Here is a 15,630-nt window from a genome sequence, read left to right on the forward strand (position 1 = left end):
GAAATAACAGTTACATGACTGAAGGAGGTGGGCAGAAGATTCTGGCAAACAATGAAATATACAGATAGGAAAAAAAAAAAAGATAGGTTATGACTAAGGAGTGGAATCCTCCCGGACAAGAATGCTCCAGTGTCAGAGAAGTATAGAAACTGTGGGACTTTCGTATGACTATGAAACGGGTGAGGTTTCAGGACGTAGGAAAATGCAGTCCTGGTAGGAAGGCGGCCAAACATGAGAAAAACGAGAGTAGTCAAAGAAAATAAGGAGATAAGAGCTCAAGAAGACTAAATTACAAAATGTACCAAATATAGATGAAAACGAAGCAATTTTAGGATTCATATGGAACTCTGAAAATAGAGACAAAATTGGAATTTGAGTAGGAATCCAAGTGAAGGAGAACTCTCCTTGCTGTGGAGTCTAGAAATAACGGAGGTGCCTGCGTCGGGAGCCGAAGACACGGAAGCAAGCAACGGGGAGGAAAAGGCAGAGGCGGTGCGGAAGCATCACTCAGATGAATTCACAATGGAGGCGGCCAAGAACCCTTAATGGAGGATGGAAGACACCAATACCTTTTTCCGGAACATTAGGCTTCTCCTTTTTGTGCTTATATTTGCTGACAATTTTGTGGAATAAGTTCTTTTTCTGAGACTGGAAAGGACCTACAGACAATATTAATATAAATATATTTTAAATTCACAATGTTTCATAAAACAATACTTGTGTTTCTAAACAATTACCCGCCTCCCACCTGTGGAGTAAGTAAGCAAAGTGAGTCACAAGAAATGTCATCTTGCATCATTACTCATTTAACTAGTGTTCAGCATTCTTCTTGAGGCTCCTTTCAAACCCAGTGAGATTTTTCCCTAGAAATGTATTGGGCAGAAGCCTCCATTAGGGCCGGGACGCCCTCAGCAGAAGCTGCGGATTTAGCGACTAGAGACAGGCCACCACTCACAGCAGCGGAGCCGCTGCAGTCTGTAACAAAGAAAAGATTTTACTTTAGATTCCTCAGGATCCCGGAGAAAAGGATGGCCTGGGCGTTTCATCTCTCCCAAGAAACTGGTTTTCACAAGGACAGAATTTTCGGGATAACAGTTGGCCCGATAACATCAGATAGCTTTCTAGCCATTTCTGAGAATATTCTAGGAAGATACAGTGACTTAAAAATAGAAGAGTATCTGCTAAAAACCTTTTTCTGGGGAGAAGTCTTAAGATTATATTTCAGATAAATTTTCTCAGATAAAAAAACAACATTGAGATTTTTCAGTCACCGATCAGAAATGCCGACAACAGCACAGACCTCCTAAAAGCAAGCTGCTTTCTACACTTTCCTGGTATTCCTATGTCAAATGACTTAATTTTACATAACTTCTATTTCCTCATCTGCAAACAGGAATAACAACCGTGCCTAACTCAAAGGGTTGATGTGAGGATGAAAAACACTAGCAGCTCCGTAAACCGCCCCTGTTGCATCTCCCCACCTATGCGCTTCTGCAACACGGGCTCTGCCTTCCTGACAGAGGCAAACTAGCTGGGCTTCTGTCTAAAGGAGACAACCCAATAGTTTTCATATTCACAGATATTTGCAACCAACACCAATTTTAGAACATTTGCATCACCTCAAAAATAGATCCCATATCCTCTAGCTATGACCCCTCCCTATATCTGTGTTCCCCCCTTAACCCTAAGCAATCACTAACCTACTTTCTGTCTCTATGGATTTGCCTATTCTGGAAAGTTCCTGTAAATCAAATCATACAATATGGTCTTTTGTTTCTGCACGCTTTCACTTGGGATAACATTTGCAAGGCTCATCCACGTTCTAGCATGTATCACTATGTCACTTCTTTTTAAGGTCGAATCATATTCTATTGCATGAACACACCACATTTTGTTTTTCTATTCATCTACTGATAGACATGAATTGTTTCTACATTTTGGTTACTATGAATAACCCTGTTATGAACATTCACATACAAGCTTAAGTGTGTTTACTTCTCTTGGACATATACCTAGGAGTGGAATTGTTAGATCATTTGGTAATTCTATGTTTAACCTTTTGAGGAACTGTCAGACTGCTTGACATCCTCACCAACACTTATTATTATCTACCTTTTTGATTACGGCCACCATAATGATGTGAATTGGTCTCTCTCTCATTGTGGTTTTGATGTGCATTTCCCTGATGACTAATGATGTCAAGCATTGTTTCGCGGCCAGTTGTATACCTTCTTCAGAGAAAGTCTATTAAGATAATTTGACCATTTTTAAATTGACTTGTCTTTCTTCTTTTGAATTGTAAGAGTTCTTTACATAGTTTAGATAAAATCCCTTATCAGATATGTGATTTGCAAATATTTTCTGCCATTCTGTGGGATGTCTTTTCACTTTCTTATTAGTTTACTTTGAAGCATAAAAGTTTTAAATTTTGATAAAGTCTAACTTACCTATTTTGTGCTTTGTTGCTTGGGATTTTGCTGTCATATCAAAGGATCCCTTGCCAAATCTGAAGTCACTAAGATTGACCCATATGTTCTCTTTGAAAAGTTTTACAGTTTCAGCTCTGACATGTGGGTCTTTGACCCATTTTGAGTTAGTTTTTGTATACTGTGTGAAGTAAGTAAGAGTCCAACTTCATTCTTTTGCATGTGGATATCCAGTTGTCCTAGAACCTTTTTTTTTTTTTGCAGAGGATGATTAGCCCTGAGCTAACATCTCTGCCAATCTTCCTCTATTTTGTATGTGGGCTGCTGCCACAACATGGCCACTAATGAGTGGTGTAGGTCTGTGCCAGGGAACTGAACCCAGGTCAGTGAAGTGGAATGTGCTGAATTTAATCCCTACAGGGCTGGACCCCCCCAGCACCATTTTTTGAAAAGACTATTTTAACCATTTAACAGGGCTGGAGTGGGGCCCAGGCCTTGGTTTTCTTTTTTTTTTTTTTAATGTATGCTTTCTTGGTGAGGAAGATTGGCCCTGAGTGAACATCTGTTGCCAATCTTCCTCTTTTTTTTTTCTCCCCAAAGCTCCAGTATATAGTTTTGTATATCCTAATTGTAAGTCATTTTAGTTCTTCTATGTAGGATGCTGCTATAGCACGGCACGATGAATGGAGTGCAGGTCCAGCCCAGGATCTGAACCAGTGAACCTCAGGCCACCAAAGTGGAGTGCAAGAACTTTAACCACTTGGCCATGGGACTGGCCCCCTATATATGTCTATCTTTATGCTGGTACCACACTGTCTTGACTACTGTTTTTTGTAGGCAGTTTTGAAATTGAGAAGATTGTTTTGGCTATTCTGAATCCTTTGCAATTCCAAATTACCTTTAGGATCACTTGTCAATATCTACAAAGAAGTAAGCTGGGATTCTAACAGGGATTGGGCTGATTCTGCAGATCAGTTTGAGGGAGTGTTTCCATTTTAACAATACTAAGTCTTCTGATCCATGAACATGGGATGTTTTTGCATTTATTTTGATTTTCTTTCAACCATGTTTTGCAGCTTTCAACACGTTTCACTTCTTTTCTTAAATTTATTCCTAAGTACTTGATTGTTTTTGATGAGACTGTAAATGAAACTGTCTTCCTAATTTGATTTTTGGACTGCTCATTGCAAGGGTACAGAAATACAATTGACTTTTGCATAATGATCTTGTATCCTGCAACCTTGCTGAACTCATTTCTTCACTGTAATAATTTTCTAGTGAATTCCTTAGGTTTTCTATATAAAAGATCATGTCATCTGCAAACAAAGATAGCTTTACTTTTTCCTTTCCACATTTTCCTTTCCACAATCTGGATGCTTTTTGCTTCTTTTTCTTGTTCCTTTTACTACAATGTTGAATAGAGATGATGAGAAGGGACATCCTTGTCTTGTTCCCTACCTTAGGGAGAAGCACCCAATCTTCCACCATCAAGCATGATGTTAGTTGTGGGTTTTTCGTAGATGTACCTTATCATTATGAGGAAGTTCCCTTCTGTTCTGATTTGGTTTAGTGTTATCATGAAATGCTGATTTTCTTAAATGCCTTTTCTACCTCTATTGAGATGATCTTTTTTTTGGTGAGGAAGACTAGCCCTGAGCTAACATCTGTTGCCAATCTCCCTCTTTTTGCTTGAGGAAGACTGTCACTGAGCTAACATCTGTGCCAATCTTTCTCTATTTTATGTGGGATGCCACCACAGTGTGGCTTGATGAGCAGTGCTAGGTCTGTGCCCAGGATCTGAACCTGTGAACCCTGTGCCTCCACAGTGGAGCATGTGAACTTAACCACTACGTCACTGGGCTGGCCCCTGATCATATTTTTTTGTTGTTGTTCTACTGATATGGCATATTACATTAATTGATTTTTGGATGTTAAACCAACCTTGCATTCCTGGGGTAAAATCCCCCTTGGTCATGGTGTATAATCTTTTTATATGTTGCTGGATTTGGTTTTCTAGTATTTTGGTAAGGATTTTTGTGCCCATATTTGTAAGAGACATTGGTCTGTTGTTTTTCTTTCTTGTGATATCTTTGTCTAGCTTTCACATTAGCTATTACTGGTCTCACAGAATGAGATGGAAAATATTCCCTCCTCTTCTAATTTTTGGACAAATTTGTGAAAAACTGGTATGAATTCTTCTTTAAATGTTTGGTAGAATTCAGCAGTGAAGCCATCTGGGCCTGGGCTTTTTTTTTCCCTGGGTACTATTTTGATTACAAAATCCAATCTTTTCATTAGTTATAGGTCTATTCAGATTGTCTATTTCTTCTTAAGTCAGTTTCAGTAGTTTATGTCTTTCTAGGAATTGTCCATTTCATGTAGGTTATCTAATTTATTGACATATAATTTCTCATAGTATTCCTTTATAATCTTTTCCATTTCTGTAAGGTCAGTAGTAATGTCCCCTGTTTCATTTCTGATTGTAATAATTTGAGTCTTCTCCCTTTTTCTCTTGGTCAGTCTAGCTAAACATTTCTCAAGGGGCTGGCCCCATGGCCAAGCAGTTAAGTTCGTGTGCTCTGCTTCGGCTGCCCAGGGTTTTGCCAGTTTGGATCCCGGGCGTGGACCTAGCACCACTTGTCAGGCCATGCTGAGGCCGCATCCCACATAGCACAACTAGAAGGACACACAACTAGAATCTCCAACTATGTACTGGGGGGTTTTGGGGAGAAGAAGCCCCAAATAGAAGTTAGCTAACAACAGATGTCAGCTCAGGGCCAATCTTTAAAAGAAAAAAAAACAAGGCATTTCTCAAATGTGGTGTTCTTTTCAAAGAACCAGCTTTTGGCTTCATTGATTTTCTCTATTTTTCTATTCTTTATTTAATTAATTTCATTTAATTTTCTCTCTAATCTTTATTACTTCCTTTTGGTTTAGTTTGTTCTTCTTCCTACAGCATCTCAAGGTAGAAGGTTAAGTTATTGATTGAGATCTTTCTTCTTTCTATATACATTTACAGCTGTAAACTTCCCTCTAAGCATTGCTTTAGTTGTATCCCATAAACTTTGGTATGTTGTGTTTTCCTTTTTATTCATCTCAAACTATTTTCTGATTTCTCTATTGATTTCTTTTTTGACTTATTGGTTACTAAGAGTGTGTTGTTTAATTTCCACATATTTGTGAGTTTCCCCAATTTTCTCCAGCTGGTGATTTTTAATTTCATTCCACTGTGGTCAGAAAACATAATATTAATTATCTCAGTCCTTTTAAATGTATTGGTTTGTTCTATGGCTTAGCGTATGGTACATTCTGGAGTCAGTTCCATGTGCATTTGAGAAGAATGTTTATTCTGCTATTGTTGGGTGGAGTGTTCTACATGGGTCTGTTAGGTTTAGTTGGTGTACGCTGTTCAAGTTTCCCCTTCCTTGCTGATCCTTTGCCTAGTTGTTCTATCAAACCTATTCTTTTTTTCCATGGCATGTCTCACCTTCTAACACATTATATACTTTGCTTATTGTTTAGGCTTGTTTATTGTCTGGTACCTCCACTATAACATAATCTCCAAGGCAGCAGGATTCTTTGTGGATATATTCCACATGCCTGGAATGGTGCTTAGCACATGACTAGTTCTCAATAATATTTGTTGCATGAACAAATAAATTAAGCTCTTAAACCACTGCTTGGCATCAAATAAGAGCTCAAGAAATGACAGGTGTTACTGTTAACATAAAGCTGTGCCAGTGTTTTTTGATAACTATACCAAGCCATCCTTCTAAATAACCAATAGCAAATACTTCTGAATTGGCTGGTGGTGGTTTGAAATAGAAATAGGACATGCCTCTTGTTGACTTTTTTCTGGAAAAACTGAGCAACAAGGGAAAGAAAATAAACATAACAAATACAAAGAAAATATATTGTGTGTATACACTGCAGTGACATTATAGGTACTTTCTATAATCCATCTGCAATCACTGCCTCATACATATTTTATACAACCCAGGAAACTGTAGGCTGGTGCACCTGAATGATAGATACACAGGCAATCACAGACAACAGAAGTAGAAGAAAGCAGGAAAACAATGCTGAGACTTCTCAGGACCATAATGATCCTAGTGATTTACCCATAGGAAAATAATTTAATAAGTTATTGGATCATAGGGAAAATGATTTCTGTATTTATCACTGTGTATGAGGACAACGGGATGAGAAAGTGGTTCCCAGAAGCAAACTGATTTGATGTATGAAATGCATTAGAAAGAAGAAAAGGATACATATTCTCAGACTCAACCATACGCAGAGAAATCCAAAAAGTACAATTTAAGGAAAAAGCTAAAGATAGAGCCTGTAATTTTAACAAGAAAAAAGAACATCCAGAGTGGTTTAGTGCATAGAGGAGCTTCTGTAAACTTCTATTTTTAAACTTCCTTGCTCCTGGCCGTCCCCAAACTACAGTTATGAAACAAATCTAAGTGAATGACAACTTCAGATAAAAAAGAAAGTGACAAACTTGAAGGAGTAATAGATAAGCTGTAACTGTAGTCACTGAAAAGCAGCAATTTCAGAGTCAAGAAGCGAACAATTTGATTTCGCCCACCAGGTATGTTTGATATTTTGCCTAAAGAAAATATGAAGTCAAAATCTGTCATAAATACCAAATATAAAGAAATTTACTGCTATTTTTTTCCTTAGTTAATTATTATATTAACAGAAACATCCATGGAGGGAAAAGAAGGTAGAAAGTGAAAAGCAGAGAAAAGAGTTTTAGAAGGAACCATTCAGAATACAAAGCATCGGCAACTTTTACTAAACTACCATCTCAAGTTTCCAGCCCATCTCTTTCCCTCGTCTTCCTACCAAATTTCTTGAAAGAGTATTTGCATCAGCTTCTGCTTCCTTAGGACAAAACCACTTGTCGCTGGCATGTAACTAGCTTAGGACTCCACTTCAGTTTGGGGGCAGGATGGACTGTATTTTGAAGGTAGCAATCTCCTTTGCACCCCAACTTCACAGCTGGGTAGTAAATAGCAGACACAAACCACAATCTGAGAAGATCAGAGAGGTGCCATAGAGACATTAACAATAACCTTTCCAAAACATTAATATTGTCCATGGCTTGCTGAAAAACGGATATTTTGGGGGTGAGAAGCTGCAGTGACCCAGGAGCTATTTCAGTATTAGCCACTATGATAATTTTTTAAAGTCAGCGGGTAAGATGAATTAAGTGAACCTGGCTCTTTAGAACTGTCGTAGGAAACAAATATTAGGCATAACCTGAACATGGTGGCTTAGCTCATATTCTACAGTTTCATGTTTTTAAGTGATAAAAAGAGCAGAGGTTTTATTCTAAAATTAGGCTGTCATTTTTGTAATGGACACATAAGTAACGAATAACCAATGAAACAATACATTCCTTTGCAATAATTTCTAGCTCCCAGCTGCTGGGCACGTGGATCTGCTGACTTGAATAAGTTTGAGTAAACCAGCCACAGTCAAGTTGGGATTCACTGAGGGGAAGACGCCACCTCACTGGGCTGGACATGCGTGCTTTGGTGAGGAACTCAGGATTATACTGGGTATCCGTCTATATTCACAAATGTGCTGTCACCATGTCCCTGAAAACGTTTGGTGGCAATGAAGACTCACACAGTTACAAGGCAAAATACAGGATTCTGCCCAATCTGGAAGCTTTCCCTTCCTGTTAGGAGAGCTGGCCTGGCTCTCGCCAGATCTGAGTTCTCGAACACTGGAGGAATCCTCTGCGAGGGCTCAGTCCGGAGGACTCCATCCTCAACCTTCAATGCTGGAAACTTGTTTCTTTTATTACCACTGATGATTTTTTACAATCTCAAATCCGCAACCACTTGAAATTCCAATCTTAAAATTGAAGTGCGCATTGGAAAAAAAAAAATGGGAAAAGTCAACAGCATATTTGATAAAGGCGCTATGGAACCACGTGCGAAGATAGAAGAATTAAAAGAGATGTGAAGTCAAGGGTCAAGCTGGGGCATAATTTAGACACTCGAAGTTGAACTCAAGTTTTTCTCCATGACCCTACTTTGTTTGAAAATTACTATTTTGCGGAGCACTCTGACTTCTGATACTTTTGCAAAAAGTGCTTCATACATTAACAGTATACTTAAAACGATGTGTCAAAACAAATCTCCTAAGAAGTTACAATTAAATTTAGACTTATAATTTAAAGCTTTCATTTGAATAGAGGCAAGGAACTGTGAGAGAGACACCGGAAAGCACCGTAGGAACGGGCTTTCTTCAGCTGAACTGCATTGTGAGTTAGACGGATTATAATTTACTGCACAATTTGTTCTTAGAAGCAAAGGGAAATTCTATTCCTCAATCATCTACCTCCTAACCCTACTCCCAGGTAGCCTGAGCCCAGCTGGAGGGAGGTGGCGGTTAGTTATTTTCATCCCTTTTTACTGTAGAGTTTCTGACAAGACTCATTACATAGGCCTAAGGGACAGGGCAGAGATAGTGGAGGGGACAATGAGAAAGGGGAACAGACTACTTGAAATACAGATATAAATAAGGAGACCACTGGGAAAGTAGAAGTGCCCAGCAGGTACGATGATTCTGAGATATATCACTGCATAAATGCATACATAATCATTTTCTCTAGAAATTACATTTCAGAAAAATTCTATACATTTTACATAGCCTGGAGTAGCTAAAGAAGTACCAAGTATAACACAGGAAAAAAAGTATAATGAATGTTGAATGATAACAAGTATAGGGGGAAAGAGAATATAGACAAAATGCAAATTGTTGGGGGAAAATGAGGTTTCCTATGGATACACGCTCTTTTACTAATGAACTAATGATCTCATCCACAGTGCTTGCTTTGGATGATTCATTATGCAAAGGGTCTGGAGTCTAAGAAAACAATCTCCTCTATCCTCTAAAGATCAGGCAATTACAGCACAGCTGGTATGATAATTTCATTAATAACTTGTAGGATAGTATATTGGTGCTGCTAATGCCAAATTACAATGTCACAAATACTATTTCTTTAGTTTGCTAAACAGAGAATATATTATTTAATTTCTGCTTTATTTCAGTTGCATCTTACTCCACGAGTGAGAACGCAGAACAAAATCCAAAGGCTTGAAAGACTTCCCACCTATGTAATTCCTGATACGCTGAATAAGATCCAGGGACCCTGTGGCTTGAGAGGCGTAACAGCAGAGTTAAGATGATACTGTATGAAGTATAGTCCAAAACTCCAAAAAGCTATTTCACATCAAAAGAAATACTGTTAATCTCAGCGGGCAGAGGAAAAATATATAACAGACAACTAAGACCCAAGAGAAGGTCTCATGAAAATAGATCCTAACTTCAGGGTTTTATAGCTTTACAAAAACAAACCTGTTGTTACGTTCCCTGATAGATAATTCAGCCCACTTTAGAGGTCTAAAATGAATGTCTCGAACTCCAGGGAGCAGAGGAAGAGAATATGTCCTGGATGTCAATCAATTAAGTTCTATTTTATTGGCTTGTCAGGTATTATCAGCAACTTTAAATCCAAAAATTATAGAAGATCAAGATACCTGGCATCTTTGGGTTCACGGACTATTTTGCCTATTCTTAAGCATCTCGAGGGCACATGGACTGTCATTTCATATGGTGATCCATTATGGTGCTCAGTTACCTCCCTGTCAAGAAGCCCACTTTATTTCTTTCCTATCTATCTTGAAAGATCTTGATACAATCCTGTTTTGTTTTCCCTGATGAGCAAAACTGGTGAGGTGACATTTCTTTTTTAGTTCTTTATTCACTAGACTTGTTTTTATTAACCACAGAGGAAAACTGAGCTAATTCTAAAATCACTTTCACGTTCCTCTCTGTCTTTAATCACGAAATGGGGATTTTCTTTAGCCTTTCAGACCCATCTTGAGATACAATCTCAAAGCAACCCTCCTCAGTTGTGTTGATTCTAATGCACAAAGGGGTTTTTAGGTTTCGAGGGAGAAAGATTTAGATTTCTTCAGAGAAGAAACCATAATTTTCCCCAGACATACACCTTAACTATTACCTCAAAATCCACGAAATTGTATCTCCTCATTAATATTTATCTCTTATCATTATCCATGATTGCCAGAACTCAGCAAGATTTATGTAAGATATATATTTTATCTATCTATCCATCCATCCATCCATCTAAACTACACAAAAGAAGGGAATTAATCTGACACGACATAAAGCAGGTAACAGGCAGCCACTTTTGCAGGGTAATTACAAGAACTCTTCCATCAAATCCTACTCAAAATTTGATCCTGAAAGGAATAAAAAGTTTGGCCACACCAATTCTTCATCTCTCCATTCACTGTCCTTAATTAAAGGAGAGCTAACCAAATGAAGTCTCCTGCATCTGTGGAAAAAACTAGAGGCACATTTCCCCCACCAATCTTTCGAGCGACAGTAAAATCAGAAGACAAGTGTCTCAATGGGGGCAATACTGTCATTTTGGTAGGACAATCCTTCCTTCACTGTGCTCGGATGTCCTGAGCAGGTCAGGATGCTTAGAATCTCAGCCCATGCCCCATAAATGTCACAGTGCTCCCAGGTGTTGAGACCACTGAAAACGGCCCCCATACTCTTTAAAAGCCCCCTTTTCCAGCTGGTGCTGCCCCTGATAAATCTGAGACCCTTTCAAGTCCTGCTGATAATTTTAAAAGCTTCCCTGATACACAAGGGAGAACCTGATATTCTTGAACAGGCTAAACACATTTTTTTTCAAATTTAACGAAAGCAATAAAAAAAGTAGATTGCTAGAGCAATATGGGGAGTTTTAGTTTCATTTGGTTCATACTGCCAGGAAAGAATGGAGTCTGCTTATTAGGTGAACAGAACGATTTCAGAGACCCAGAGTCCAACCTGTTGCAGACACAGGGAACAGAAGATTTAGCCTCAGCCAGCAGGTTCTGCTCAAGAAGAGCTCAACGTGTGAGTTAGAATTCTGGAGAGTGGAAGATCGAAGAGCACGTGCAACACTTTTCAAAAAATCTGCATCCTTAAGGGCAAATGTACAGGTTGAGATGCCAAAGGACAGGGGCTGAGGAGAATCAGGAGGGAAAGGAGGGAGAGAAGCGAGGCAGGAAGCAACACCATCTTGGAAAGTGACCTGAAATTCCACTCACTCGAAAATCAGTTCTAAACCCACTCATACACCTATAGGGAGATGCAGAAGCTCAGGAGAGACTCTGACCACACGGCAGGAGGTATGGCCGCATCTAACCTTTGCTGGTTTTCGTCGGCTCTGAGGACATGTTTCCAGTCTTCTTCTTTTTTCTTGGGACAGGGACACACTTCCGGTCAAACGTAACAGGACTATATTGAGGGAGGCTGCTGAATTTTTTTTCAAATTCTTCATCCAGCTTTGCTGACCTAAGAAAAGAAGCGGGAGGTGGAATCAATCCGCACACGACGTAAATCTTTAAACAGAAAATGATGCACGATCTATTTTACGATATTCCATTTGAAAACAGGGTCCCCGAGAATTAGGGCATTGTTAATAAATTCTATGCAAGGACAAAAAACATCTTTCCAGGAATGCTTGAGAAGATTTACCAGCACAGTTTTCTTAGTAAACTCACAAGACGGGTTAGGCTATTACCTTAGAAAAGCAGGAAGCTTATTTAAAATATCAGAATATTTTTGAAGTGGAGAAATTGCCATTCTCTCCATTGGCATGGGAATTTTTCATTAAGTTCAATACAAAACAAGTTCCACCCAGACACGTTTCTCATTCTAAAGATTCATATATATATTGGCAAGCTTACCGGTAATACGGCATACAGGTAATTTTGTAAGATTAGTTTTAAAAAAATATTTATTGACTAGTACACGATTAAAACACACATGCAAAGAAAATGTGTAAAAATATTTCAAATAGTAGAAAAAAATTCTAGACAGTTGACCAGGATGAGGATAAAACACTCAATGAGAAAAGGAGAGCCAGTTTTCACGAACACGGTGGCAGAGAGGCCACACTGCTTTAACACAACCCACAAACAATTTCAGAAAAGTCAGCGGCAAAGGTGGGAAATCCTGGGGCTGTGTTGACTGTCTCTAAGGCCCCCCCACAGCAATGGCAGCATGCCTGCTGGATCCTACGCTGGCTGCTGGCTTTCACTTAGTAAGACTTATTAACTAAGATGCAGCCCAAACAGATGGGAGAAGCTGCAGGAGAAGCATGCTGCTTGGTAGATGGAAAATGGAAGGTGTACTGGGAAGAGAGCAGCTCTGAGCACCAACTTACAAGAAGCTACTAGCTAACGTGTTAGGCTGCTACCTAAGGGGTAGACTTGAGATGTGTCCACCTAAAACTGTTCTCAGTTTTGGAGGAATGTACAAAACTTGGGGAGCAGAGATAAGACCGCCAGGTAACCATGAGAATGGTCCAAGTAAAAAAGCCATGAGTAAGTTCTATCAGAGCAGTGAGTGTGCGGGGTGGGGGTGATGCTCCTCTCTTAATAAAATCGTCTTATTCAGTTAAAAAATGTTTACACTAATGAAAAAGCAGATACTATCTCATACTATCAGGTTGCTACCAGAAAGCTACCTATAAGTTGTGAATTTTTCAGATACTCTGAATAACCAAAAGAAAACTACAAAAATGCAAGATGTAACTCTTAAGGTTCCTTGGGAGTTTTTTTTTATTTTTCCAACTAGAATAATCACCTACGTTTTTCTTGGGGAAATCTATAAAATTAGAACTGTCAACACTAAGCGAATTTTTCTTGGCTACAGTTAACTAAACAGGTAGCACGTTTTCTGTGATAAAAAGGTTTAAAATGCTCATTTAGAAATCTCAGAGAAGACTGTAGGAACTGGCATTCCTCACTGCTAATGCACGATGTTGGCATGTTCTGAACAAAGCGAAGTCTGACTCTGAATGGCCAACGTCTAAAGGGGTGACAGGAGGAGAGGCTAGAGGTTTACTGTTGACTTAAGCCTGCAGAAAACCACACTCCTAGGTATACATGTGGCTTCCTTAGAAATGATCAAAAACAAACAAAACAAAACAACCCACACACCAATCTCTTCTCAGGGACACATTTTCAAAAGATTGTTTCACTTTTCTTCTTCCTCAAAGAAGATTGGTGAAAAGGTTTCTCTCATGGCTGTCAGAAGTTTCCAGTGGCAGCATCAGAGAACTTTCTGTGGGGAGCCTGAAGGCCCACTTACTGCCCTAGGACTTCACACCGTCTGCAAGGAGACTTCCTCCTCGCTCGGCGTGCAGACCCACAGAGCACTGGGAGTCCAGGCATCGGTCCTGACACTCGGTGGCCACTTTTTAAGGAAATTCTGCATTTGAAAGTATCATTCGACAATGACCCATGTGAGGATTTTCATGTCATTGTTTAAGCATTATGCAAGCAAAACTAATTTGAACTACTTTGGACTTTTAAAAATATTAGGAAGGAAATATATATAAATATATCATCTCAATATAAATAATCTTGAGGAATCATCATTATGAAAAGTAACTCCCCCCCAGACTTTGTGATGACCTAGAGCTTGAGAATTAACCAGACTTGAGAGCACTGTAACTTCCAAGGAAAAAATATATTATTCCACAAACAGAAATACAAATATTTATGAATAAACCAAATACAATCCTCCCAATGCATAAAATTGGCATACCTTTAAACACACTTATGAAAAAATATGGAAAATATAATTCTTATTTCTATTCAATGCATTCTCTTCAAACTGGGCTAATAAAAAATCTCAAAGGATTTTCAAAATAGTACAACTGAAGATGTAGATGCTTTCCCCAGCAATATAAAGTATTGGCTCTCCTAACCTAACTAACAAACTGTTTTATATTAAGAGTCTTGGGCATAACATAAAAAAGGAAATAATTCTCGATGATTTTATCTTGATGTATGCTATTGCTTGATATTGCCATTTCAATACATAATTAACTACTGAATATTCTCTATACTAGGAGAACATTCAATGTAATATTTTTATCTTAGAGTAACAGAACACCGTTTAAACAAAGTAAGGTTAGAGCTAGAAACATTTTATTTACCTTGCATTTTCAGCTGTCATTATTTTATAAACATATGTACATACCTTTAGAAATATTAAAGGACGTATACACAGTATGTAAAATGGGCACAATGTAAACAGACTTATAACATCCACTGTAAACTCCAGATGGGAAAATGCATCCTTGGTGATACTAAAGGATTTACAATATCACACCGCTAATCCATGGTGGACCTCAATTCAAACTCAGGTCTGAGTCTAAAATCTGCATGTTTTGTACTGTACTTAAAACGTGAATGACGTGGCACTCACACGACCTGCAAACAGCAGGAATCCTGTGATACACTTGATTTGTATTTCCTCATGTGTTTGCTAAGACTGCAGTAAGTGCCACGTGAGTGCTCAAAGGATAGCAGGTAGTGATTTGTGTTTACCTTGAACATCCTACCACACTTGGGGTCTGTGCAGTGTGGCTGACTGTGCTCCCAGGCACTTACCCAAGGAGAGAGTCTTCCCTCGGCTTTGTCTTCTTGAACTTCTTGCTCCCACTGGTCCCACTCTGGTTAAATGTCCAGCTTTCTTCATTCCAACACCCTTCATGATCGGAGGAGTTTCCTTTTCCTGAGCTTCGTTTCCCTAAGGAAATTCAAGAAAAAAGGACGTGCTGGGTATAGTGGGATGGGAGGGAAATCATCTAAGCTGCTTCACAAGTGACCTTTTAAGTATCATTTGCACGATGCTCTCTATATTTCTGAGTTCTCAGAGTCATTCATGATGGACTACCCTTAATAACAGAACTTGCGAAAAAGTCACCCACAGCCCCTAGATGGGTTGTCTCGTCATAACTCAACAGGTACCTGCATGACTCCACAGACAGACTAACCACTAGTAGCTTTTCTATTAGAGAATCAGCCTAAGGTGTGGGAGCCCTTTGCTGGTGGGCACTGTTAATTCTAATCTCCCCAAGACTGAGTGGAATGACATCCCTGGAGAACTATATACTCCCAAGGATGTTCATTCAGGGCTTGTTAGACCTATTATTCATATATCTCTTGCTAGAATTCAGCTTGGAAAGAAGTAGTCCCTCGCCAGATGCTATATTTTAAAATAGATGAATTTATACGAAACACTCTATGGTATAATGCATATAAAGATATACACATTAACTCGTTTCTGGATACTGTTA

General features: G+C 38.9%; 1 protein-coding gene across 35 annotated transcripts in view; it reads right to left on the reverse strand.

Annotated features, from left to right (window-relative positions):
• The window catches only part of BBX (BBX high mobility group box domain containing), a 263,283-nt gene that overhangs the window by 19,603 nt on the left and 228,050 nt on the right, over positions 1-15,630 (reverse strand). For 25 of the 35 annotated variants that reach the window (XM_070582825.1, XM_070582859.1, XM_070582826.1 and 22 more), the window contains 3 exons: positions 14,942-15,080; positions 11,680-11,828; positions 570-659 (listed from right to left, as the gene is read on the reverse strand). In XM_070582825.1, coding sequence (XP_070438926.1) covers positions 570-659; positions 11,680-11,828; positions 14,942-15,080 — 378 coding nt within the window. The remainder of the gene's footprint in view (positions 1-569; positions 660-11,679; positions 11,829-14,941; positions 15,081-15,630) is intronic. The other 10 variants (XM_070582854.1, XM_070582850.1, XM_070582855.1 and 7 more) reach the window with 1 other exon arrangement.

This window comes from Equus przewalskii, chromosome 18, assembly GCF_037783145.1.
Source record: "Equus przewalskii isolate Varuska chromosome 18, EquPr2, whole genome shotgun sequence".
Lineage (NCBI taxonomy): Eukaryota > Metazoa > Chordata > Mammalia > Perissodactyla > Equidae > Equus > Equus przewalskii.